The sequence below is a fragment of the Girardinichthys multiradiatus genome, chromosome 22 (assembly GCF_021462225.1).
Source record: "Girardinichthys multiradiatus isolate DD_20200921_A chromosome 22, DD_fGirMul_XY1, whole genome shotgun sequence".
NCBI lineage: Eukaryota > Metazoa > Chordata > Actinopteri > Cyprinodontiformes > Goodeidae > Girardinichthys > Girardinichthys multiradiatus.
This window is the reverse complement of record NC_061814.1, coordinates 14,140,603-14,168,455: the sequence shown is the minus strand read 5'-3', so window position 1 is coordinate 14,168,455 and position 27,853 is coordinate 14,140,603. Positions and strand designations below refer to the sequence as shown.

Below are 27,853 nucleotides of genomic sequence, written 5' to 3'. Positions count from 1 at the left end.
AAATCTGCTGGTAAAACAACGCTTTGGACCGTTCACCCAGGACAGAACTCACGAGGCTGGGTATGTGTGCTTGGCAATACGACAGAGTTAGCGTTGCATACTAGTAGGGAGGTGGAGCAAAGATGGAGCAAAAAGCAAAGGCCATGTGAAGTAGAGCAAAACAAACGTAAAACCGGCTTATCTGCTTTCCATTTGACAAGAAGGTTTCAGATGAATCTCAACAGGGTTTGGCTTCAGTGCACTCCTTCGAAGACAGTAGCACGGTGGGCGACTCTCTGAGCAACAAACAGGTAAGCAAACCAACGTCCTTGAGCCACATGAGGTTAAAAAGAAAAAAAAAAAAGGTTGCTTGGTGAAGAGTGACTTCTTTTGTGTGCAGACATCCTCTTCTGATCAGAAGCTGCAAAAATAGTCACCCAGGCAGGTTGTAATGCTACAGTAAGCTATACACACAAACACAACCCCCCACCCCTCCCAATAAAACCCTGGTTTACTAAAATACTCTGTCTCTGTGGGTCCTGATCGCAGGAACCAACAGGAAACCATAAATTAAAAGATCACATAATAGAACTCTATGATAGAGGGAACTCTGGGAACAATTGTTAGAGGCTATCATTATTTACAAGAGTTAAATTATTAAAATGGCTTTTCTCAGTATCTGAGTCTCTCTTAGTGTTCTTTTAGAGGTCTCCAATGACATCACAGCATGTAGCCGAGGACATCGCAGTGTTAATGAGAGAGGCCGGCATCGATTTTCCAGAAATGGCAAGGCTTCCTTCACAGGTCCTCTGATGTCTTCAGCAGCTCCATCAGCGCTCCGACAGCTCCAAAGTAACCCTGGAGCAAAACAAAGGACATTTCTAATACAAGCTTCAAGTAAATAATAGTTGATGCACAACCGACATTAAAGCTGCAGATTTGTGAAATCAAAATGTAGAATGAGTCTATAGGATCAACTACTACGTAACAACATTCACCAAGAAGCACTGAATCAAACAATCTTCAAGATAAAGATACAAATGTTAATATTGTAACGCTGCTCTTCCAAATGAGTCATGAATGTATATATGATATAAATCAGTAGTCAATATACAAATAAATGTATAATTTATCACTACTGTACACCTGTCTACCTGTCATTAATAAAGGTTTGCTAATATATAGTTCTGTTCCTCAGCAAAGATGGGTAAATGATGTCTGTCTGAAGCCTGAAGATCTTAAACCTAAATCTGCCAGGAGTTTAAATAATTTGATACATCATCACCGATGTAAAAACACCTAGCAACTGTCTCTAAACTATACATGCATCCATTAGGCTGACTATGTCAAATTTAGAAATTTGGGTGTAAATTCTCAGCTGATCTATGTCCTGTAAACTATGACCTCTTGTCTTAAGACGCCTTCAGTTATTTTGTTTTCCTAAGCTAATTTTAAACTTCAAATATCAAAACATACATATCCTTCTTAACATCCGCAGCGAGGCATCTCCAAACCAAAAACATACATAAAAATCAGGTGATAAAGACAATTTTAGAACAAAAAAGCTTCACTCTCTTCTACCATACAGTGTGGCATCACTGAAGTAATCCTCATTACGTCTCCTCTTTAGCTCTTGTTGTTTATATGTTGTTGTAGGCAATGGTGCTCATGGTGGTGTGAATGAACAGAGGTTGGTTTAATCCCATTTTACTCAGTTTCAGACCTCTTTCGCAGACAAAGGCAAGCATCTTAAACATTGCTTTAAATTGGCTTTAATCGGAACCTTTAAGGTGTTTTAATTGACTTTAATACACGAGTAAATTTTGCTAAAACTGAAGTGTTGTCAGTTTCTTTAAGAAAGCAGTCAAATTCTTTGTGTTTGTCTAAGAACCACAGAAATCACAGATTTAACACTGGATTTAGTTTAATTCAGCTATAAATACTAAGTTAATTTAAAAAATATATACCGGTATATACAAATTCAGATTTTAGTTGGGGAGTTCTCACCTCGTGCTCCAGAAAGAGGGCTCTTAGCTGTCCTTTGGACCAGAAGTCCATGGCATAGGCTAGCAGCTTTGTGGACAACGTGTTGATCCGAAGGAAGTTTCCAACAAACACCACCCGCTCGATTTTCTGAAAAAGATAGACATGTGAAAATAGGTTAGTGCTGTTACAGCCTTAAATTAAGATTTATGTGAACATATGCCAAAATATATCTTAAAATTAAATCATATAAATAAATAGTTAAATACTGCAAAAGATGTATATATTGGTTTTCTGCTTGTTGGAAATGTTCAGGAACATTTGCAATACTTCTTATTAACCACAAGGTGGTGCTGAAGAACTGGTATAATCTAGCGACAGTCAAGTCTGACTGAAATAAACAGGGATCAATAAAATGGTTTGAAATCAATAATGAATGACAGAAACAAAGAGAATCGGTTATCTTGTCTAAAGACAGAGGAGAAGATAAATGTTGATCAGGCTGGATTTGAATTTGCAAAATGGTACAAAAATATGACATTTCAATAATAATTAAGTGGTGATAATGAAGGGCCAAATTTTAATGTTTGCTTTTATTGAAATGTAAATCTATTTCAAAGAGCCACTCAACAATAAAAAATAACCATAACCAACTTTTTCCAATCAGTAAGCCTTTTTTTTGTCTGTACTTGCTGCTGATCTGCATGTAGTGATAGCCCTGTACAATGCTGCTTGATCGCCATGCCACAAGGCAACACTGTAAAGAAGCTCACAGCATGCAGAAAGACTCCTGATTGATCCCTCACTCCAGAAAAATGTCTGCTGCAAACCCACTAACTACTGAGAGATTACAGACTCATAACCAACACGAGCCACTGACTTTTATTATGTTAATATAAGCATTTTTGTGGCTCCTTGGGTAAAAAAATGTCACACACTCCTCACTTGCAAATTGTCATTACCATCTGTTGTTGAATTAATTTTAGTCATGGAAAATAAATTTTAAGAATAAAAAGATGCTCCACTGCAGATATAGCGTTGTATGTTAATTAGACCAAATAAAGCTGTATACCAAAAAAACCCAAAAGGGAACATTGTTTAATATAATAAGTTTGCGTTCAGCCAAAACATCGGCCCAAACACAGAACAACGCACTTTATTCAGATCAAACTACAACTGAACTTCCTGGGGGGAAAACAATAAGTCTTATTTTTATTAAACCATTAACCTGAAAACACCATCACCATAGGGAAATAAGGTGGTGGCCCAATCATGCTGCAGGGTTTCTGTTCTCAACAGGAGCGGTGAAATTGGTCAGATACACAGGAACAACGTAGGGTGTCAAACCAAACCACTCATGCCAGGAATGGCAGGTACTCTAAACATACAAATACATTTTGTTTTGTGTGTTTTAGGGGACAGATTTAGGTGTTCTGAAAGAATCAATTGTACCATTTTAAAAGGCCTACAAGCCGAACTTAAACACTGTGCATGACACTTGCAGATGTAGCTGTTGGAAAAGGATCTTAATAGAGGTTGAAGCAGGACTTTCTGTAATTTGCTTAAGATGAGATTTAGCATTTGTGTGCTTGTGTATATACCTCGTTGAGAGCACACATGCGCGCTATAGATCCTATGTTATTAGTGATGGTTATTAGTGTGGCTCTGGCCAGGTCTTCCTTACTGATGCTGTCCCGCTTCTCTTTGCACATCATGTGACCAAAACTGTGAAACAAGTAGAATTAAAACATATACGTAAGACAATCACCAAACTATATCAAGTACTAATATGTCAGTTTTCCTTTTTAGCTGTTGATCAAACTAAATAAACTTCCAATAAGAGAAACAAACAAGTCCAGAAAATAACCTTGAATTGCATAAGTGCAGTTTATCACTGTTTTGTTTCAATAAATGACAGAAAGAGAACATCATAACAGCACACACTGATTATAGTAGATTTGTTGTGATAAAATCAGTTTTTTTCTTTGCTTTATAGACCAACCTTTGTACTAAATTGCAAGTTTACAATTCACATGCCAAACCCAGGGTGAACGGGTTCTCTGATGTACACCTTTGTTGTTTGGACAATCCTTTCTGTTAATGAATGTATGAATTATTTTGAATGTATTTTACTTAAGAAACTTGCAGTTCCACAGGTGATGTAGTTCAGTTTACAGAATCAGGGTAATGATTCAGATCTAATTACACGATCAGTCAAACATTAGGCTGAGAGGGGGGTCGTTTGAGGGTTATTAAGATTTGAATAAGTGAAAATGAGCGGAGATTTGCTTGATGGATTAAATTAGATCAGTATTACGCAATAAAAGCAAAATATTAAATGCCTTCTATTTTTTATATTCCTTAAGAATCAGCTATGATTGTAGTAAATTATTGATTCGCAGCCCCGTAACAGTTTATTAAACAGTGCAATCAAGAAAGAAGCAGAACATAAAGTCCCTCTAATGCCTCTTTTCCACAGCTCGTTTTAGCCGGCGCGGCTCTGTACCACTCGGTTTCGCTCTACTCTGTACAGTAACTGTTGTGTTTTCACTGACCCTCTAACAGCTGAAGCTATGGCGACTGAAGCCCCGCCTCCAGCCATGAGTGTAGATCGCTGTGCTGCTATTAACGTTACTGTGTCACATTAAAGTAATCTGCGTGAAATGATAAAAACTAAATAAAAGCATAAATAAACTAAATACTAACGTTTGTATTAATGTATATGCAAGAATGTCTTATTTAGGTTTTTATGTCTAAAATGATCCATTGGGATAATTATCTGGACCACAGCCCAGCCAGAACTTATAGAATAAGGCTCAAGGGTTCTGATGTGAGGGGGTTGTAGCAGGAGAAGCAGAGAGGAGAGACGCTGCTGTCTGGATGGTGAAGCTTCAAAGTTTGCCTGAAGAAGTTAAAATTTTGGGTTTTATGAGGAAGTTTTTGTTTCAGCCATGACAATAACGAGGACAAGGTCTTCAAAGCACAAAACTGCGGGAAGTTAGTTTTAGGTTGGATATTCGTGCTCCGCGGATTCACCGGGGCTTTTTTTCCCTGTTTGATCTGAGGGAAGCTGCTCTCTGCCTGCTCCCTCCTCCCGCAGACGCTGGTTCGCTAAAGGACCGTAAATAAATGTCCGAACTAAACACGTTGTTTCATGGTGGTTCTGTTTTGTGTGTTTTGGGGGAAATGTTTGTGCCTCTGAACAGCTGATTTTATGTGTTTTCGGCTGGTTTAGGATGTTATTACATACAGTGCTCTGCCTGCATGTAATTCAGAAAGGTGATTTATCCTTTTTCTTTTCAGTCAGCCTTCAGGCATGGTTTATGACCCATAAATGGTAAAATTACATGTATGACCTGCTCCGGCCACTGTGGTCCTTAATATCATTGTATCATAGTTGCTCTTGAGTTTTATTACATTTTACGGGCACTGTCTCAACGAAAACCTAATTATTTATCCTGGTCCCTCAGCCAATCAGTGAAAAGCAGTCTGGTCTTGTCGCATGTAATCCCTACTCGGTCCCGGTCGTATCTGCTCAGGAGCAGGGACAGAAAAAGTAGGTACTGTATGGAAATAACCGTAATGGAAATGCTCGAATAGAAACTGTAATGTAAAAGCGAGCCGAGTGGAGTCGAGTAGGGCCAAATCGAGCCAGTGAAAAAGGGGCATAAAAGGTAAAGATTCACCATTTTCCGTCTATCAACGCAACAATATACTTTTTCGGGTTTAATTAAAATTCTGATAACTTCTGCTTTGATGCATGAAGGATTTTATGTTTTAGATCATTTCTTATTGAATACATTTTATACTTCGTAAATGAGAAAGCGTTAACTCGATCCATGCAGAAACAGCAAGCTGCTTGCATCGACTGAAACCTGACAGACCAGTTGTGTGAATTCATGCCAGAGAAGACACTGCTCAGCAGCTTCCACCTGAAATCACCTGTGACGACATCACCACGCTCACCTGGAGGCCACGGCAGAGCCCTGAAGGCCAAAGCGTTCGTAGTCTCCCCCATAGATGTCTTTCACCAGTTTGTCCACATTTGTGGAGTCGCCCTTGCTGGCCATTTCTAACGCCTCTTCGAATGTCTCGCAGCCCGTCAGAAGACAGCAAAGGCCGAGGAATGTTCCACCTCCCAGACTGAAAGTGTGAGAGAGGCGATGAGTTTTATAAAGACAATCATGGGATGGAAGGAAAAGAGGAAAACTGTAAGTCTGCTGAGAGAAGGAAGAAAAGAGAGGAAGAGATGAAAGTAGCAGATGGCTGGGAGGCAAGAAGATAGTAAAAGAAGATTGGGTTGAGCAATAATGCACTAGAAAGTGGAAGAAAGAAATAAAATGAAAAAAAACATTTTGTTAGAGATATGGAGCAGATGTGTTACTCTGATCTGAACACCTTTTAACAAATTTAACCAAAAACTAATTCCTGGGTGATGGCTCTAATGGGCAGGCAGTCAGCAGCTTAAGGAACAGGTGTTTTGAAGTAAATGCCTGATCTACCTACAGGAGGACCTTTAAAAAAGTTATTTTAATTCAGAACTATAACCAATATCTGAAGCCAAATCCAGCCTTGCATCTGGAAGTCAATACCATCATCTTTTTAAGGAGTGCAAGTAGGTTAACACAGAAAAAATGACATATTTAAACAATTCATTTCTTTAACTTTATATAAAGATGTGAACCTATAAAAAAGCATGTTCACATGAGGACCTGCGGTTTAGTGTATGCATGCAGCACTTGTTCAAGTTAAGCACAGTGTTACCATTTCATTAAATTGGGTATTTGGGTTTTTAGTAGTGTGGGCAGGTGCCAAGTCCTGCTAAAACATTACATCAGCATCTCCATAATATCAGCAGAGGGAAGCAGGGAGTGCTCTAAAAATTCCTGGTAGATGGTTGGGCTTTCTTTGGACTTAATAAAACACAGTGTACCAACACCAAAATCAGAAACAGCTTCTGAAATCATTGCTGACTGTGGGAACATCTCAGGAACTCACACACTGTGCCTCTCCACTCCTCCTCCAGACTCCGGGACCTTGATTTCCAAATGAACAGTACAAGTTACTCAAGTTTAAAACAAGGAGCCCGACATGTCGCAGCGCATGTCGCGCCTGTGTGTGGTGGCTCTAGAGGTTCTGGCTCCAGCTGCAGTCCACGCTTTCAAACTCTTCAGTGACCTTTGCTTCTTAATCTTCTCCAGGCTGCAGTTATGCCTGTTGCACCATACTTTTGTCCTTTCACTCAACTCTGCACTCTGAGCATCCAGCTTCTTTAGCAACAAATTATTAATGGCTTACCATCTTTGTTGAAGCCTGCTGGAAAACTACCAAGTCAGTTTTTCTTGTGTAAGCCATAAAATGACTATAACTTAACATGCCTGTATTAAAAATCATTTTTCCCCCATTTGGAATTATGCAACATTATAAGTTTCTGTGAAACTGAAACCGAACTGTCAGTAGCTGTATGCCTTAACAGAATGTTTATTGATTGAATTACTGAAATTCATGAAGTTCTCCGTGACATTCTGTATTACTGAGATGTTCGGGTTCAACTATACGCAGTTATGAAGGTGAGGAGGCCCATGCACTATTTTCCTCCAGGGGAAGTGACAAACAATCAGTCATGTATGCAGAGACAGCACACGTACAAACACACATTTGTTGTCTGAACTCTGTGGGTTTGAGTTAGTTTATCAGCTGAACAAAAATGTGACAGCTAATCAGGAGGCTGGATCAACACTGAAGCTGCTTTTGACATAACAGCGTGTCTCGGTGGACACCGTCGCTGTCTCACTGCCGTTTACAGGATCTCTCTAGTCAAATCTAGTTCTGTTATAAAGCACAAAGACACACAAGGCGAGGGTTGTTTTATCTGAAATTTTAAGTCTGACATATCTGGTTAATCTATAGAAACCATAAAAATCATCCCCCATCAATGATTGTACACACTCATTGAGCATTGGAAATACGTAAAATACTTTGGTTTAATGCAACAAATGGCTAATCCACAACAGCAAATTGTTTAAATGAATTGTTTTATTGCTACAACACCAGTATAAAAATCTATATCCTAATTTTAAAGTAAAGCTTGTGTACTGTGAATCAATTCAAATAGCATTTGTTTGTTGTAAATATATATAGTATTATACTTTTAATAAGAAAAACTGATAAGGGGTCATAAATGATTATATTGTCTGTTTGCTGTTTAGATGTGAATAACTATAACCCAAACCTTATGCAATCGGAGTTGATGGAAGGTTTCAGTTACAATAAAACACAAAGGTAGAAAAACAGGTTCCTGTTTAAAATGGATGGCATTCTTGGAAATTGCTTGAGTGTTGATAAACACAAGTCGTAAGAACAAAGAAATGTCTTCTCTCCAGGGCTGCAAGAACTAAATGACAACATTCTGTACTTGAAGCTGCTTCTTGATGGAGATGTTTTCTTGTGCGGTGTCAGAGAAATATGAAGGTGGTGTGATTAATTCGGGGAGACTTTTGAAGACTTCCTAGGATATCTGCACCTGAGTTCTTGTGAATTATGAAATGCCCTGGTCCTGCAGCCTCTGGTAAAAGAATACATTTCTCTGTTGTTGCGGAGTACATGTTGGCCTTTACTACCATTACTTAAACTTTGTTGTTTTTTAATAGCTGTTCTTTTTCAATTTTGGGGGTTTTTTTTGTATGTGAATATAACCACAATGATCAAATACCACCTGAACAACTTGATTTTTACATTTAAGAAAATTATTTTGACATTTCCAAGCTGCTCTTGTTTAACTTTAGGCAGCACAGCTTTGATCATGTGAAAAACCTTTGGATACTGTGATGTATCCCTATCTGTCAGTTTATCATGTTTATCATATATGTGTTTTTTCATTATCAATGCTCCTTTCATGCATTTAGTTGAGTTAATTAGGTGCCAGTCCTCCTCACCTTGTCCCAGTTACCCGTTTGTAGTCGTTCTCTGAGTAGACAGCCAGTATGGAGACCCCAGAGCCGATGTTGACCAGCAGCATTGGGAATGGGTTGTCAAGGTTGCAGGGCTTCTTCACACAGGTGTGGGGATCTGATGGGTTCTGGAAGTAGTAGCACTCTGGGTGTCCATTAAAACCCACTCGGTCAATAAACAGCAGGCCACGGATGAGACAGTCCAGCTCATCCAGCTTCAGCAGCTCCAGGTCGGCCATCTGCACCACAAACAGAGGTGGGTTAGGATATCTAGAACAAACTGTTTTAGTTGTTTTAAAAACTACTGCAGGCAGGGTTCCTGGACACAAATAGAAGACCCCATTATTGTCCCACAGTGGGGAACTTCACGTGTACCAGCAGCAAAGTGAAAGACAAATGGAGGAATGCTGCTTCACAAAAAAATAAGAATAAGATGGTGTACAGTAAGGGTGAATTTACAACATAAGAAAATAGTATTGGAAAGTTATTGGAAATAGCATACTCAGATTTAAATAAATTTGCAACTGAGTAGATTAATACTCAGTTGCAAATTTATTTAAAGAAATGTACAAAATATCAAAATATGCTTGATTATTTGTGCATAAAAAACAGCGGACTATTTACAAGAAATTGTGCAAATAATGAATAAATCAATGAATGACAAGAAAGGAAGAATGATGGTCAGATGGATGGATGGACAAATGTACAAACTGGTAATGCATGAATGGACATTGATGCAGGGACAAATGAGGACACATGAACGACTGGGTGGATTGACACAGAATTGGATAGATAGATGAACTGACAAATGGATAGATAGATGGACAGCTTTTAGAAAGTGGGACACAGAATAAGATCTGGTAAAATAAAACAAAGTGCTTCCGTATTTTATTCAATTGAAATAAAATTCTAAACTTTTCCAGACTGTGTAGGGACTTTGTACAGGATTTTTAACAAAAATGGGTAATGTCATATTCCAGATTGAAACCTTATTTTTTGTGTAGAACAGATTTAAAAGCCATTTTAAAATCCCTTTTTGGGTCAGTCCATGCAGCAGCATGATCTCCTGAACTGCAGACCGAGTCAATGAACTTCACAGGCCCAGAGAAAAACAGATGCACACATGCAAAACTTCTCCGAAAAGTTGATATGGCTTCAAAATATATGACCTAAATCTGCAGTGATAATAGATGCAGAGTAAACAAAGATAGATAAAAATAGATTATAAAAAAGTTATCCGGTTTTCATTAAAATGTAGCTGAAATCAACATGCCCTTATTGTAGCAATCCAACAATGGGGCTGCACATAATGGTCTTTACAAGCATCCAAGTGTTATTATTATTTTTTAAAAATTGTTATTTTCTAACCTTTGAGGTGCCAAGTTGCCAAACTGTGTCTCTTGTGACAATGTTAATGTTTTCCCATTTTAGATGTTGAAGCTATGAAAGTTTTTTGTTGTGTTGGACCACTTGTTTGCTGAGTATTGGATTATCTGCCCGTTGTTGGACGTCACTGTGCCCCTCCAATGGCATCGGCCATTTTGTACCCAGGACAGCCCGCTCCTACATATCCCATCAAGCATTGCGACTGATATGACTGGGCGTCCCCAGTCTGACGTCACAGGGTGCTATATAGGAGGCGCCCATGTTTGACAACTTGCCTTCTGCTAGAAATCGATCTGGTGATTGAAGCGCGTCACTTTAAGAGAAGAACTCTGTGCAGAGTTTCATTCATTCTCTCTCGTTGGACAACGAACCATTCATAACTGAAGTCTTTGGACTAAGAAGGCCAGAGATTTCACTTTGCCGATCGAAGACGTGAGTTAACACGTAACTGGAGACACGGAGTTTCGGAGAGACGAACCGCTACCGTGTTTCATTTTCAAGTCGACTTTGATGGTCAGATCATATTTTTCCTTTTTGTCAAGGAGACCAAAGGACAAAGACTGACCGTTCCCCTGAAATTAATTGTGGACGCACAATTAACTTAACCCCACTTTTCCTCGCTCGAATTCCCTCACTCGGAAGAATACGACACAAGTAAAACCCATTTTTTTTTATTTCTTTATTAGGAGGCCTGGGCAGGGTCAGAGGTTGTAGAAGCGATCAGAATCGCTGGTTAGGATCTCATGTGTTCTGAATAATATGTGCATGTAACCTTGCTTGTTTGAAACTTTGATGTGTTATGTAATATCGGGACCCGCCGTGTTCCTAGAGCTGTTTGTGTTTACTATCTGAACGCGGGTGCGTTGCAAGACTGGACTGTTAAAACGACCTCATGGTAAAATTCTCCATTTTACTTTTGTCTTCAATCTCACTGTGCTAGCTTGCTGCCAAAAGTTATCAATCCTTTGTGTTCAGGAGTTAGGGGGAAGTTTTATGATGAGAAGATCATAAAAAAAAGACTCTAAGCTGCGCTCCAACCCCCCCCCACCAGTCATCACCACACACCCCTTTCATATCCTCTCCCTTCGTCTGTAGTGCCATAAACTGCTGGTTGACTCAATACATACCCACTACCGTTTGTTGATTTTGCTTATTTAGATGTGTTACCCCTGTGTTTGTAGAACTTTGCATGTTGAGTAGGTGAAAATTAATAAATATTCACATAAAGAGAGAGCGTTTGGTGTTTCATTGTGTGCAAAAGTGATGTGTCAGTCAAAATAAGGTTCAAGTTCCACCCGTTTCGGCAGAAACGGTCGATTAAACAGTGACATCTCCGGCAATAGTTATTAATTATTACGGAGTATTTAACGGTTGTAATTGTCAGAGGCGTTGAGCCACAATTACAACACCAGAAATATCTCTGGTCTCGATTCGTAAATGAGGATTTATGGTTAAGAAATTGATTTTGTCAGATTATGATTTGTAATTATAATTATTGATCAAGATTATTCAATCAATAATCATACTCCCAACAGTTGAAAAGACAGAAAATGTTGCAGATTATTTTTTGCTCATGGCACACTCACTGTTCTGAAGTCGTTTTCGAACTTGTACGCCCCGCCTCCCGTGGCGCACAGCGTTGTGTGCAGGCTGGAGAAGTTCTTGTCTCTTCCCATCTGAATGAACCGGGGCATGGCCTGGGTAGGGAAGCGGATAAAGTGCACGTTTCCTGTCCGCCCACACATGGTCAGGTTCCTCAGCTCCAAGTGGACATCACGGACACCCGTTTTACCTGAGGGAAAAAATGTTTTCCTAAATAAAAAGGTTCTGAGCTAACTTATGCTTTCCGATGGAATGTCCTTGACCTGACCTTTCGTATCAAGATATAAATTATTCGATAACACCGTGTCCATGTGAGTCTGAGGTTACATACCATATGCCACGTTTGAGGTGAGGTAGCGGCGGATAGATTTGAGGTTTTCAACTTCTTCTTGTTCTTCTTCTGCAGTGATGTCGACTGGCTCAAAGTACACTAGCTTTACCAAGGTCCCACCAATGTCCATACCAAACCAGGGGAAGGCTGGAGAGGAAAACGCATAATTAACTTTACTTTTAAACAGGACACTACAGATCTGAATCACAAACCAGCTAAGTTTGAAAAAAAGAAGTTCATTGTGTTACTATAAGGCTGAACAGAGACTGTGTTCCTGTGGTTGGAATGAAGCCACTGTTTGGCAAAAAAAAAAAAAGAGAGCAAACAGAGCTGCCACAACACAGCGTAGCTGCTGCTACAAAAGCACACCATCTCAGTTTTGCTTTCAATATGAAATATAAACAGATAACTTGTCCATGGGGTTTGATAACTGCCTCCAGTCAATGCTTACAACAGATTTCTTTGTTCTGATTTTCTTTGTCAATACAGCCAATCAAAAGACTCATTTCTTAATATTTTGTTTCCAAGCAGCCAGAATTTCATGGAAGTTTTCCATGTGGTCTTGATCAATAGCCTTCAAGCTTTCTGAAGGTCTTTCAAAGTTTTCCTTGGTAGTTTTTTAAAGAACGCAAAAAGGTTTCTTTAAAGCAAACCTGGGCATTTTACCACCCATGCATAAAGTATGTGTTTTTTTCTGTGTGTGAATCCAAATGTGGACATTTTTGTCCAGGAACAGTCTTTTATTCTCAATAGAGAAATGTTTTAGTGCCCCTCCTTCACGTCTTTATGCCATTGACTGGTGTTCAAAATGTACTTTTTGAATACACTACACTACTATTAATTTTAGTTGTTTATATTCCCTAGTGCTGAAAGCTCATCCAAATCAACTTTTGATGACCATGCACAAAAAATTAAAACTGAACACAGATCTAGATCAACCTTTGATGCTCTCCGGCGTTGGAGAATACCTCCCCAAAAATTCAATTTGCGTATCTGGGATAAGAAAAAAAAAAAAAAACTACATTTTTATTTTTATTTTTTATAATTATTATTAAAAGGAAAAATAGACGTTATTGCTAAAATTGGCATTGAAGTTGTTAAAATTTGAGAAAACTGATCCACATATAATGTGTATAGTGAAGACTATAAATAGATGGTGGCCGCAGCAGTGGTTGAATTCCAGAGTGCTCAGGAAAGTTAAGATCTTAATCAGAGGATCATTAGACCTGAAGAAAAATGCAGTATAGAGAACAGATTGTTACAATGTACAAATTCATAGTGGCATAAAATATTGGGAGTAAATTGTTATGCACAAAATCTTTATTGCAGTCTTTAAAAGAACATGTGATTGTGTCCAAGGGAGACATAGGGAGCACAAAATGAAATCTCATGGAAAATCTTAGGGTCCGCTTACCCCACAGGGAACACACAGACAGGGACTTTTGATGGCAATGCTAACTGCATATACCACTAAGATAAAATTTAAAAACAGATTAAAATCTGTAATTAGGCCATCTTTGTTTGGAAATACGGGGGAAAGCATGTTTAACTGCGGCATGCTGTTTTCTGGCAGGCAACGGCATGCTTCTGCCGGCCACAGCCACGAATTGAGCTTGGCCGTGCGGCCCCAGCGACGCCCCACGGATAAAACTCCGCCCCCTATTTAAATATAAGAATATGAAATTAAAAAAAGAGCTTCAAATGAAAAACGGGGTTAAAAAGTAAAAGTAACTGAAATACATAAAGTAGCTTTACAAAATAAAACTGCATTGTGAAATAAATAAATAAATCTTTGAGTAAATTAAATAAATCTTGAAATGAAAATTTATTTTAACATTTTGTTTTATTTCATGGGGATATTTATTTATTTCAAGGAATATTCATTAATAATTTGTCAATAGCACACGTACTCGTCGTCTTCCGCTTCCCAGACATTTCCTCCAGCTCCTCCGGGGGGAGCCCAAGGCGTTCCCAGGCCAGCCAAGAGACATAGTCCCTCCAGCGTATCCTGGGCCGTCCCCTGGGCCTCCTCCCGGTGGGACGTGCCTGGAACACCTCCCGAGGAAGGCGTCCAGGAGGCATCCAGTATAGATGCCCGAGCCACCTCAACTGGCTCCTCTCGATGTGGAGGAGCAGCGGCTCTACTCCGAACCCTCCCCAGATGGCCGAGCTCCTCACCCTATCTCTAAGGGAGTGCCCGGCCACCCTACGGAGGAAGCTCATTTCAGCCGCTTGTATCCGGAATCTCGTTCTTTCGGTCATGACTCAAAGTTCATGGCCATAGGTGAAGGTAGGAACATAGACCGACCGGTAAATTGAGAGCTTTGCTTTTCGGCTCAGCTCTCTCTTCACTACGACGGACCGGCACAGTGCCACCATTACTGCGGCATCCGCACCGATCCGTCTGTCGATCTCCCGCTCCATTCTTCCTTTACTCGTGAACAAGACCCTGAGATACTTAAACTCCTCCACTTGAGGCAGGAACTCTCCTCCAACCTGAAGAGGACAAGCCACCCTTTTCTGGTCGAGTACCATGGTCTCGGACTTGGAGGAGCTGATCTTCATCCCAGCCGCTTCACACTCGGCTGCGAACCGCCCCAGCGCATGCTGTAGGTCTTGGCTAGAGGGGGCCAGCAGGACCACATCATCTGCAAACAGAAGAGATGAAATCCACTGGTCCCCAAACCAGACCCCCTCCAGCCCTTGGCTGCGTCTAGAAATCCTGTCCATAAAAGTTATGAACAGGACCGGTGACAAAGGGCAGCCCTGCCGGAGTCCGACATGCACCGGGAACAGGTCCGACTTAGTGCTGGCAATGCGGACCAAACTCCTGCTCCGCTCGTACAGGGACCGGATGGCCCCTAAAAAAGGGCCCCTGATTCCATACTCCTGGAGCACCCCCACAGGGCATCACGAGGGACACAGTCGAATGCCTTCTCCAGGTCCACAAAACACATGTGAACCGGTTGGGCAAACTCCCATGAACCCTCGAGCACCCTGTAGAGGGTATAGAGCTGGTCCAGTGTTCCACGGCCGGGTCGAAAACCACACTGCTCCTCCTGAAGCTGAGGTTCGACTATCGGCTGGACTCTCCTCTCCAATACCCTGGCGTAGGCCTTACCAGGGAGGCTGAGGAGTGTGATCCCCCTGTAGTTGGAACACACCCTCCGGTCCGCCTTCTTATGAAGGGGGACCACCACCCCAGTCCGCCAGTCCAGAGGCACTGTCCCCGTCCGCCACGCAATGTTGAAGAGGCGTGTCAACATGACAGCCCAACAACATCCAGAGACTTGAGGTACTCAGGGCGGATCTCATCCACCCCCGAAGCCTTGCCACCGTGGAGCTTTTTAATCACCGCAGAGCTTTTTCATCACCTCGGTGACTTTTCTCGGTGATGAAAGAATCCAACCCCGAGTCCCCAGCCTCTGTTTCCACCACGGAATGCATGATGGCAGGATTGAGGAGATCCTCGAAGTACTCCTTCCACCGCCTGATAATGTCCTCAGTTGAGGTCAGCAGCCTCCCACCCCCACTATAAATAGTGTTGGCGAAGCACTGCTTCCCCCTCCTGAGACGCCGGACGGTTTGCCAGAATCGCTTCGAGGCCAACCGGTAGTCCTTCTCCATGGCCTCACCGAACTCCTCCCAGGCCCAGGTTTTTGCCTCTGCCACAGCCCGGGCCGCAGCACGCTTGGCTTTACGGTACCCGTCAGCCACCTCAGGAGTCCCACAAGCAGACCACAGCCGATAGGACTCCTTCTTCAGCTTGACAGCATCCCTTACTGCCGGTGTCCACCACCGGGTTCTGGGATTGCCGCCGCGACAGGCACCGCAGACCTTACGGCCGCAGCTACGGGCAGCAGCATCAACAATAGATGCGGAGAACATGGTCCACTCGGACTCTATGTCTCTAACATCCCCCGGGATCTGGTCAAAGCTCTCCCGGAGGTGGGAGTTGAATACATCCCTGGCTTAGGGCTCCGCCAGGCGTTCCCAGCAGACCCTCACTATGCACTTGGGCCTGCCAAATCTGTCCGGCTTTCTCCTCCTCCAGTGGATCCAACTCACCACCAGGTGGTGATCAGTGGACAGCTCAGCCCCTCTCTTCACCCGAGTGTCCAAAACATGCAGCCGAAGGTCTGATGATACGACAACAAAGTCGATCATCGACCTCCTGCCTAGGGTGTCCTGGTGCCAAGTGCACTGATGGACACCCTTATGTTTGAACATGGTGTTCATTATGGACACTCCGTGACTAGCACAGAAGTCCAATAACAAAACACCACTCGGATTCTCGGATGGCCTCGCTTCTCTCGTTCGGGCTTGGCCCAGCCGAGTCCCGCAAGGAGCGACCTGGCCACCAGGCGCTCTCCAGCGAGTCCCGACCCCAGGCATGGCTCCAGGGTGGGACCCCGGCTCCGCCGTACCGGGCGATGTCACGTGCCTCGATATTTTTGTCCTCATGAGGGATTTATCAATAGCAGTATTTATTTATTTAATTTTGAATAAAACGGCTCTCCATACAAAACCTGCCTGCATTGTTTTGATTGTTACTTTTAATATTTTCTCCACTGTTTGTGTCATTAGAGCATTAATAAATATCAAAAAATTAGAAAAAGTAATTAAATGCAGCTACTGTGTGCAGTTTAGGGATGAAAATCACACATTCTGTAACTGGTGTCATGAAGAAGCGTTTTATTTTTTATTTTTTAAGAGCAGCATTTGTTTGTGGCACTATGGTTGCTGTGAATTGCAGTCACAGTCACCTAAAACGGACTAAAAAGTAGGTATAAATAGCTTTTCATCGTTACCACAGTAGTACAACAAAATAACGTGATAAACTTTTAAGTCCATATCGCCCCCCTAAATACATAGTTCTTTGAAAGCAATTAAAATGGGTTAAACTTGGGGTCAGTAATCAGAAATCAACCATCAAATCTCTGATCTGAGCATCTCTAATAACCTTGGTTTGTACAAAAGCATAAACATTGACTATAAACACTGTAAATATCATTATTATGGGAGAAAAAAGGACAGCGAGTCAATCATATCTTAGTATTAACTCAGACTGTGGCTGCATTAATGCAGCACATACAGCGTTAACACCATCTTGAGAGATAACACAATTTTCTATTTTGGTAAATTTAGTAGAAGATCAAGTGTGATGGAGATAAAATCTTTCAGAATGACAGGCTAGTAAAAATAAATAAAGCACATTGCCACAGCTCACCAAGAGCCATTGTTCCCATGGAAACAGGTAACCCTCCCTTCCCCCACCGTCTCTCATACACTCTTCTATTTTCTCTTCCACTTCCCCTCAACCTCTCAGGCAATTTTATGCATGCCATCCATCTTCCTGTTATCTGCAGCCTCCACCCAACCCACCTTACTTTCACAATTAAAGCAAGGTTCCGTTGGCACTGATGTAAGAAGAGATCCAGTACTAAAGGACGTCTCCAGAACGCCACAAAGCTATAATAATTCAGCACTATTCCTATACCCAAATAAATAAAAATAAAAAATCAATATAATGTCACTGGCACATTTTTTTCATTTGTGAAATCAATGTTAATTAATTTACAATTGCAGCTGATATTTAGACAAAACAAACATTTTTCTATCAATCAATAAATAATCAATTTACTAGATTTCATCACTGAAATAAAAGATAAAATGGCCCAGTAATAATCTGATAGAACTGGGCGGGTTCTAGAGAAGGTGCCAAAGTGATTGGAGTGGTTGTCAGCCATTATAGAGCCTAAAGTAATGCAGCGCAGTCCCTCACCTGCTGCTGAGCACTGCTTGCCAGCTGGCTGCAAGGTGCCAGCTACATTTTGCAAACAGGGATGTCACACTAAGTACTTGATAGCATCCACTAATTTTAGCCACTGTTTCATCTATATTTCTGCTTAAGTCCCTGCCTGATGACATTGTTAAATTTGTAAACATTAATAAGATATATTAGCAGCACTAGGAATATTTTCTTTTTTTAACTGCTTTTAAAAAATGTCATACTTTGTTCCTTCAGGCACAAAAATAAATAGAAATCATTTGAAAGGAAATCATATGAAAGACTTAATGAAGAATGAAAAAAGAATGATTTTTTACAAAATGATAAAACTAAACACCAAATTACAGATTTCTTAATTAAATGCTTCTGGCTGTATCCCCCCCCCCCTCCTCAATTTTTAGCAGACACCAGCACTGACCCACAGTTAACCCGCTTCTTAACTTTTCAGCTCCTGCCCTCTGGATACAGATAGCGGACACTTAAATATAGAAGGGCCAGTTTTAAAAAGGAGTTTTGTTCCTTCATTGATCCCTCATTGATTTATTTCGCCATTTGTTGTGCACTTGTCCTGTCATTGTGTTGAATATTTATATGTATGGTGTGGATTTCCAACTTGACATGTCAGCAGGTGGAAACAAATGTCCCTTTATGGGACAATAAAGATTTCTATCTATCAAACACCAAAGTTCTGCTTGACAACTTTGGGACGAATAACACACTTAAGGTTACTACAGGTCATATTCTAGAGGGCCTCACACTATTCTTTAAACCTTAAAACATTGATAAGTAAAACGGGGCAGGGCTAGATAGAACAGTTTCACCAATCAGAACCAAGCTTTTAAATATTAACCATGTGCGACTCTTTTGACGACGTTTATTTACCTTAGCATTTATTGTTAAAAGCAGCAGCCTTCAACACAGGAATGTGATGAATCCTTCTATTTGGTGCATGATGACGAGCCAACCCACTGAGCTGACATTATAATAAAAACCAAGGTATTAAATCCCCATAGGAGATACAGCCTGAACACAAGTAGTAAAAAACTAAAATACAGAGACTTCTATCCAAAAATGCTAAACATTTTGATCAAAGCCTATTTTTCCTCTTGCATGTGTCCTGAAATGCTCCTAGTGGACCATCTCTCCAAGAATTATGTTTAAAATGCGCACAAACACATGTCGTGTTGTGTGTGCGCAGCCAAAGTTCACTGTGACAAGAAGAGCCAGGGAGAAAGGAGTGATTGGTTTGCACAGCATGTCCACATGGTGGAATAAAGTACACACTTTCCACACTTTAATTGTCCTATTAAGTTGATCTTGTCTTAACATAGCCTCGAACAGAACAGGACAAGAACATACGCCAGTGCGGCTGAAGATTGCATTGATACAGTGGGCATAGTGAAGAAAACATTTTCCTAACAAGCTGTTCTGACCTCAAGGATTAACATTTTTTTAGTCTAGTAACATTATTGCCTTTTCTGGTGTCATATTTACATGATTGGTTTTGTTGTTAGAGTCAGATTTTTGTGAGGGTGCTCCTATTAAAAACTTACAGCACTACTGCTTTTTAATTCTACTAATGTGTGGCTCCACAGATTACCCTTTAATGATTCATTCGTAAACTGGCCGACTTGAAACTCTTAAAATAACTAAGAAGTAAATTTGTTCTCTTTAGCTTTCACAGCAAGCAAAATGTGTTCATTTACTTCAGAATAATTAAAGTATGACTGTAATTATTTTCTCTAGGACAACAATTAAAGCATATCGAGATAAAAAACTATTTGCATCACCTGGGAACGGTTCGATCCAATCAGCAACACAGTACACATACTTTGTACTTTACTTTGTTGAAAGGACATCAGAACTAACCTGAAATAACCTGAGAAAGGGAGGATGGGTTTCTCATTCAAAAGGAACCAGATGGGATGCAGGTTTTGTTGTAGTTTTGGTTGTTTTCAGGGGTGTCAAAGACCTTTTTATCAAAACTAACATGCACAAAGTCAAACTAAGCTAGAAACGGGGTGTGCCCGTTCTTAACACTGAAAGTCAACTCCTGGATAAATCCAGCCCTATTCATAGAGTTTCAATTGCACCTCCTTTTTAATATGTATGAGCTTTTAACTAATAACAGCTGAACGGTATCGTAGACCTCCTTTTTGTTTTGCAGAATTTCTGCCAATCACATTTCCACTGACAGCCACACCCCATACAAGCCATCCCTTTACTGGTAGGCAACGCAGGGTCTATTTTCACTACTTTCATCCATTGCAATTATATCTAAAATAAAGTCACAACAATGACCCAAAACACTTTTCCCTAAGCCCTGTACCCTATGACCTTATCAGTCTCACTTTGTTTCGGGTTTAAGTCCACTCTTCTTTACAACATTGCTTACATTGATCAAAGTTTGTATAATGTCTATTCAATGATGTTGAAAGACCCACTGCAACCATTCCATCAGAATGAACTCAGGATTTTTGGTGTTTGTGCTGATATTCCATTTCACAAACCTTGGTCCCCCGTGTCATGGAAAAAACATCTCAATCTGTCCAAAATACAGTGGTCTTAAAGTCTAAAAATATATGTATATCCATACAGGTTATGCCTGCTCTATGTTTCCCTAATACTGGCAAAGTGTAAGATCTGTAGTTTTTTTTTGTTTTAAGCTATAAGGGACGAGGTAAGGTTTTTTTTATCCAAAGGCATACTTTTGTGTTATGCAGAACTAACAAAACTAACAACTGACATTGAACATTAAAGTGCTGGACATAAGTTCGATCTAAGAAGTTGTAGTTGTTGTTATATTGCTTTCTAATGCAACTTCATACCGCTTTGCATTCACTTATTTCACATCAATGATGACGTAGAGTACCTATTAGAGTATATGTTCTGCTAAAGTCCCACTAAGTTTCCGATCTGCCAGAATACAAACAGCTGCAAAACTGCCTCTGGTCCAAACAAGAGATGTGTCAGACTGGGTTACCAGACGTTAAAGCAACTAACACAGTGAAAAACCCAATCCCAGAGGGAAACACATTCCGGGGTCAGCATTCTGTGGAGAAAAGCTTAGACATTTTATCCAGGTTTATCAAAATGACTGGACTCTCTCCAAGGATAAGTAAGCCATTAAAGCAGAGATTCTCTGACTGGACCCTGTAAAGGTTATGGGGGAGATGTGACTTTAACTACGTAATCAGGCATTGCCCTGCAGAAAGTCTTTACAGTCTCTGGCTATTTGGCAGCACAGCAGTATTATCAACTAAATTTCCACTGATTTGTCCATCAATTATACTAAACACAATAAGCACAGTCATTCTGAAGGTGCTTCTATTTTTATCTTCTTTGGAAAGGAAAACAAAGGTTTGAGGGAGGTTGGGACTAGATCATTACAATGGTTGCTCGTTTCATACATAATAAACACTAACGATGACTTGTGGATCAGACATTCGGCTGGTTTCATGCTGCTGCCCCCATCTCAAATGATTTTTCAATGGAAAAACCAAAGAAAAAACATTTTATGTACAGCAATTTTAGAAACATTTTTAAGCTATTTTTTTGGAACTTCTTATATTTAATTAAACTTATAATTTAGATATCCAAGTTCAGTCATAGATAACTTAAACAAATCCCTGTACATAAGATGTGGGTGACTCAGTCTGTTAATATCTCATTGATATAAAAAACGGATTACTTTTGTGTATAAATCCTTTTGGAGATACATTAATGAATTGTCCAGACGTCAGAATCTGCCAGATTTTCCTTGAATTATATATATATATATATATTTTTTTTTTTTTTGCTATTCAATAAATGCATCAAAACTAAAAGCTCCCAGCATTTTAGATCTGTGAATGCATCAACCAACAGCGTGTACTTTAACGTTCTTTTGAGTTGAATAAAAATCAGATAAAGTTTAGGGACCCGCTTTCATAGGATAATCTTGTAATGGCTTCATTTTCTGTTTTATGTGGTACAGCATAAAAAACTATCAGCCAAATTCAGAGTTTCCTGTGTTATTACTACTACAGGTTTGCTGCTGGCTGACAGTCCACCAATCCAAAAAACAAAAAAGCCTACAAATGTAATGGTACAGTGCTGAGACAAAAACATTCATGGGACAAGTTACCCCTGGATATCCTAAAGTTTTCCCATCTTCCCATGCAGATGTAACTTGGTAGAAATTTAAAAAGAACAGTCACTTACAAAACTCATCTTCTTAAGGCAGTATTAAACATATATACTACTCACAGATAGGGAGTGCAGTTAGGAGTTCGGGTAAAATTTTAGGACGACTTTAAAATGCACTATAACCTTTACATGTGACCTTTGGCCACATCCTACACTGATGACCGCTTCATTGTGAACAGTGCCCTGTAGCACCTGATGAAGAGTGCCACTCAACTCCAGGCACATTTAAGGTAGGTGAGAGGAATCCAAGGCGCAGCACACCACCAGATGCAGGCATCACTGTCTTGCACGGGCCAGGGAGCAGTTACGCTGGACGAGGGACTAGTGGGCCTTAGTGCTGTTCTCTGTTACAAGTCGCTTCACACTGAGCAGAAAAGGTGGTCGCCAGCAACATTGGAGAAGTCAAGGAGAGCGGTATGCATCACCCACTGTTGTCACCAGACAAACCCTTGGTGTTGAAAGCATTAGTGTGGGCAGGTGTGTCTAGTCAATACAGAACTGACCTACAATTTGTGAATGGTACAGTGACAAGGCCATACTACCCCAATAACATCATTAATCCAGTCATTGTGCCCCTGCATCAACAACACAGGCTTAGACAACAATGCTGCTGCCCACTGAGGTTGCATCATTAGGTAACGGCTGCTGGAGACTGCGGTACCTCGAATGGAATGGCCTCCACTTTCTCTAGACCTGAATCCCATAGAAAACCCATGGGATCAGCTGGGTTGTCATCTACAGGCTCGTAACTCTGTACCCCAGGACCTCAATGACTTGAGGGCCATCCTTCAAGAAGAGTGGGATGCCATGTCTCAGCAGACAATAAGGCGACTTGTGAACAGCATGAGACGTTGTTGTCAAGCTGCAATTGAAACTCAAGGGCACATGACACATTATTGAAACACTGACATTTTTTGCTGTGATATACTCTCCACTGTTGTTGGGTTTTCTTTCCAAAAACAAATTGTTTGAGATAAGAAAATCAACATTGTTCGCTTTCACTTAAATCTCCTACTTTCATGATTCACAATTATCACTGTAGCTCGAACCTTTCACATTTTTCATAAATACCCCAAACGTTTTGTGAGTAGTGTATATTTGGTACCAGAAAATAATGAATGACTTGTTGAAAATGTAAAAGTGATGATCCAGCTTGTGATAAGGATGGCAACAACACATTATCACAACATAAAGCAGCTAAACTTCTTAAAAGAACCAGTCTGCTCTGAAAAATCTAAATTTCTTTAACAGCTGGACAAAAATGCACAGTAATAAATTTTATTTTTATCCCCATCCCTGACCAAGGCAATTACTTACAGATGTAAGGAATGCAGTGCGGCTGACTAAGAGACTTCTAGTACTGCAGTTTCTCTGTATCTTTACAGTATGCGAGTATCTGCCAATATATCCACAGAGTAAGATTAAGCTTAACCTAGACAACCGCTTTTAACCAAAACAAACCCCAGGGCTCTGACCAAAAAAGCACAATTGCAGTTAAAAAATCCTGATCATGTCAAACACAACACGTTTTTAGGTATTTAACAGTATACCTTTAAAATGTTTATGAATCATATATAAAATGTGTAACATTCATCACAAACAGGTTATGATAAAGCTTATCTTGACTGTAACACAGTTGTTAATAGCTTTTTCAGAATAATAAAGCAGAGACAAACACTTACCGGGTTTTTTCTCAGTTATAAGCTTCATTGTTAGGCAAAATATATGCCCTAGGAGGCACACAAAAGATTTTCTGAATACTATACAAAGGCAACTTATTAAAGGGAAATTTTAAAACACAACTGTCTGTTCTAGAGGTTTATGAAGACTTCACAGGGCGAAGAAAACAACTCCTTTCAGCATTCTGCGCTAAACCTGTGAACTTTACTAGGACGACCGTCACATCTTCCGAAACACTTGGTAAGCATAGGAGGGGATTCCTGCCCATTTACCCTTCCTCATGCAGATTCGAGCGCTGATTGGTTAAGACAAGCCAGGCCCACTTATCAGGAGCTTTTTCACCACCTGAAACAGACCAATCACAATGCTCCAAATGCAACCTGAGGGTTGATAAACACAAAGGGACGTCTCCCTGACGACGGCGGGCTGCAGGAGGAGCACAGCGGTAGAGCTGAGAGGTCAACATAATTCATCAGTTATTAAAAAAAAAAAAAACACGATTAATGACGACGTAATGAGAGAACATAAAAATGGTTGGAGGTCGCTCCCTATAATTGCGAGACGGCACAGTGTAAAAAAAACTGCAGCCGGCTTTTTGTGCCACAATTAGCCCAGTAACTATTATGTCAGAACAATGACAGTAAATGACTGACTGTAACAGAGATTAAATTTTTTGGAACTTACGGGGTCTATTCCGTTTCACCGACTCCGTCCTCCTCCGCAGCCGGCATCTCTTTGCCGGGGACCCGTTGCACTCCTCCTCCCCCCGCTGCAGGTGATGCATTTCAGGCGTGCTGCTGCTGGGTCCCGTGCTCAAGCCGAATGCATTGCTGCCGGAGCAGCTGCCGTTAGCAGCTACCACGACGAGGCCGTTCAACCCCCTCGGACTCTGTACGTTATTGACATGAAGAGGTCCCGAAGCTCCCTTGTTGTCCACTAATGACTTAGCTTTATCCATCGCAGCGCTAGTCTAGCCTAGCACCTGCAGCAAACAGAGGGTATAGGTTTCAGCTAGCTTAGCTGGCTAACACTAGCCCCGGCAGGCTTGTGAGACCTCGGCGTGAGCAGCGAATGTCGTACTTACGCTGAAACACCAAATTAAATGTTTGTCTTCATTTTTTTACAACAATGCCGTCGGAGTTTAAAAACGAGAACACTCGCTCAAGCATAGCGTGTCCTTTGAGGTCACTTGCGGTCATTCCCCCTCATTGAGCTCCTGGCAAGAGCAGCAGTAGCCGATGTGTGTATTTGTGTGCGTATATAAGAATGTGTGGTTGGACTGCTACGTAACAACAGCTTCTTCTCCAGCCGGGGCCCGAACCCGTCCACCTCCCCCGACCAGTTTTTCTCTGCTTTCTGCTGTTAAACACAGTGACTAATATACGGACGTAGATACCGGAATGGGCTTGTCTCGTGTCGCGACTACTCTTTACTAGATTAAAAAGCGAAGCCTTTACCCACTAGTCTTCGCACAGCTGTGGGCGCTTTATTTATAAGCCTCGCTGCCCGCTGTCAACCTCATTCCCCGCAGTCCTCTGTACGCGTGATGTGCTGCTCAAAGCTTCCATGCAGCCTGATAGCAAGAAACTGAACTAAAGTAACCCCTAAAATGCCTCCTCAAGAAGGCCATATATATATATTTCTATTGAGGATTACCCAGTGAGGACATACGTTTTGATATACAACAAAGACTAGATATCAAAGAGAGTGTTAGATAACCCGAACCTCCAGTCATGATACAAAGGTCGAACAACAATCCCAGGAAGATAATCACTTAAAAAAAACTTGTATTATTTTCTCTGGGAGTTGGAGTCTGATATAAAGTTTAAAATTAAATTTATGTGCTTTTCACATGCTTTATGTTAACGTTTTAAATGTCATATTAGAAATATAAAAAAGGTGTGGTATGCATATGTATTTAGCTCCCTTTGATGTGATACCCCTAAATTAAATTCAGTGCAACCAATTGCGTTAATAAATTCACTAGACCTAGAGTCAACGGTGTGTAATTTAATCTCAACAGCAGTTCTGTGAAGGCCTCAGACATTTATTAGAGAACATTAGTAAACAAACAGCATCATGGAGACCAAGGAACGAAGCAGACAGGTTGGGGTTAAAGCTGTGAAATGGTTAAAGTTGAATACAATGCAGTCCAGCAATAAAACTTTTAGAGGCTGCAAGGGAGATAAGACTGGTGCAGAGGTTTAATTTTCCTACCGGAAAATAATCATCGGCAGATACTTTTTATCCAGGAGACTGAGACAGCAATTTGTAAAGAAGAATAGGTGAAAAAGTTAGCCTGTCGATGTGTAAAGCTAGCCATAATTATTTAGATTTTTTTAGATACATTGATTATTTATAGCCATATAGATACAGATCTTCTCTATGATATACAGGTCCTTCTCAAACAATTAGCATATTGTGATAAAGTTCATTATTTTCCATAATGTAATGATGAAAATTTAACATTCATATATTTTAGATTCATTGCACACTAACTGAAATATTTCAGGTCTTTTATTGTCTTAATACGGATGATTTTGGCATACAGCTTATGAAAACCCAAAATTCCTATCTCACAAAATTAGCATATTTCATCCGACCAATAAAAGAAAAGTGTTTTTAATACAAAAAACGTCAACCTTCAAATAATCATGTACAGTTATGCACTCAATACTTGGTCGGGAATCCTTTTGCAGAAATGACTGCTTCAATGCGGCGTGGCATGGAGGCAATCAGCCTGTGGCACTGCTGAGGTCTTATGGAGGCCCAGGATGCTTCGATAGCGGCCTTTAGCTCATCCAGAGTGTTGGGTCTTGAGTCTCTCAACGTTCTCTTCACAATATCCCACAGATTCTCTACGGGGTTCAGGTCAGGAGAGTTGGCAGGCCAATTAAGCACAGAGATACCATGGTCAGTAAACCATTTACCAGTGGTTTTGGCACTGTGAGCAGGTGCCAGGTCGTGCTGAAAAATGAAATCTTCATCTCCATAAAGCTTTTCAGCAGATGGAAGCATGAAGTGCTCCAAAATCTCCTGATAGCTAGCTGCATTGACCCTGCCCTTGATAAAACACAGTGGACCAACACCAGCAGCTGACACGGCAACCCAGACCATCACTGACTGTGGGTACTTGACTCTGGCATTTTGGCATTTCCTTCTCCCCAGTCTTCCTCCAGACTCTGGCACCTTGATTTCCGAATGATATGCAGAATTTGCTTTCATCCGAAAAAAGTACTTTGGACCACTGACCAACAGTCCAGTGCTGCATCTCTGTAGCCCAGGTCTGGGGAATGCGGCACCTGTAGCCCATTTCCTGCACACGCCTGTGCACGGTGGCTCTGGATGTTTCTACTCCAGACTCAGTCCACTGCTTCCGCAGGTGCCCCAAGGTCTGGAATCGGCCCTTCTCCACAATCTTCCTCAGGGTCCGGTCACCTCTTCTCGTTGTGCAGCGTTTTCTGCCACACTTTTTCCTTCCCACAGACTTCCCACTGAGGTGCCTTGATACAGCACTCTGGGAACAGCCTATTCGTTCAGAAATTTCTTTCTGTGTCTTACCCTCTTGCTTGAGCGTGTCAATAGTGGCCTTCTGGACAGCAGTCAGGTCGGCAGTCTTACCCATGATTGGGGTTTTGAGTGATGAACCAGGCTGGGAGTTTTAAAGGCCTCAGGAATCTTTTGCAGGTGTTTAGAGTTAACTCGTTGATTCAGATGATTAGGTTCATAGCTCGTTTAGAGACCCTTTTAATGATATGCTAATTTTATGAGATAGGAATTTTGGGTTTTCATGAGCTGTATGCCAAAATCATCCGTATTAAGACAATAAAAGACCTGAAATATTTCAGTTAGTGTGCAATGAATCTAAAATATATGAATGTTAAATTTTCATCATGACATTATGGAAAATAATGAACTTTATCACAATATGCTAATATTTTGAGAAGGACCTGTAGATATCTC

The 27,853-nt window shown here is 40.9% G+C and overlaps 1 protein-coding gene across 4 annotated transcripts; it reads right to left on the bottom strand.

The window, feature by feature from the left end:
• Positions 1-8: 8 nt before the first annotated feature.
• On the bottom strand, positions 9-25,528 carry pank1a (pantothenate kinase 1a). 4 transcript variants are annotated; one of them, XM_047351784.1, is made up of 9 exons: positions 24,975-25,528; positions 24,575-24,872; positions 12,232-12,378; positions 11,885-12,090; positions 8,898-9,151; positions 5,929-6,105; positions 3,564-3,687; positions 1,987-2,112; positions 9-837 (listed from the first exon to the last, which is right to left on the bottom strand). In XM_047351784.1, the coding sequence occupies exons 2-9, from the start codon at positions 24,846-24,848 to the stop codon at positions 778-780; spliced, it is 1,368 nt and encodes a 455-aa protein (XP_047207740.1). In that variant the 5' UTR covers positions 24,849-24,872; positions 24,975-25,528; the 3' UTR covers positions 9-777. The 4 variants fall into 4 exon arrangements, with proteins under 4 accessions (XP_047207740.1, XP_047207742.1, XP_047207743.1 ...); XM_047351786.1 differs by lacking the exon at positions 24,975-25,528 and adding an exon at positions 23,893-24,316 and having other exon boundaries at positions 24,575-24,700; XM_047351787.1 differs by lacking the exon at positions 24,975-25,528 and adding an exon at positions 23,893-24,235 and having other exon boundaries at positions 24,575-24,689.
• Positions 25,529-27,853: the final 2,325 nt, after the last annotated feature.

Bases quoted from the DNA above. Each gene is read 5' to 3' on its own strand.
- pank1a (XM_047351785.1), bottom strand. From the start codon at position 24,848: ATGGATAAAGCTAAGTCATTAGTGGACAACAAGGGAGCTTCGGGACCT. The intron at 9,152-11,884 runs GTGAGTGTGCCA...TTTGTGGTGCAG, and splicing joins TCGAAAACGACTTCAGAACA to ATGGCCGACCTGGAGCTGCT. The intron at 838-1,986 runs GTGAGAACTCCC...GTTTTGCTCCAG, and splicing joins CCCTCTTTCTGGAGCACGAG to GGTTACTTTGGAGCTGTCGG.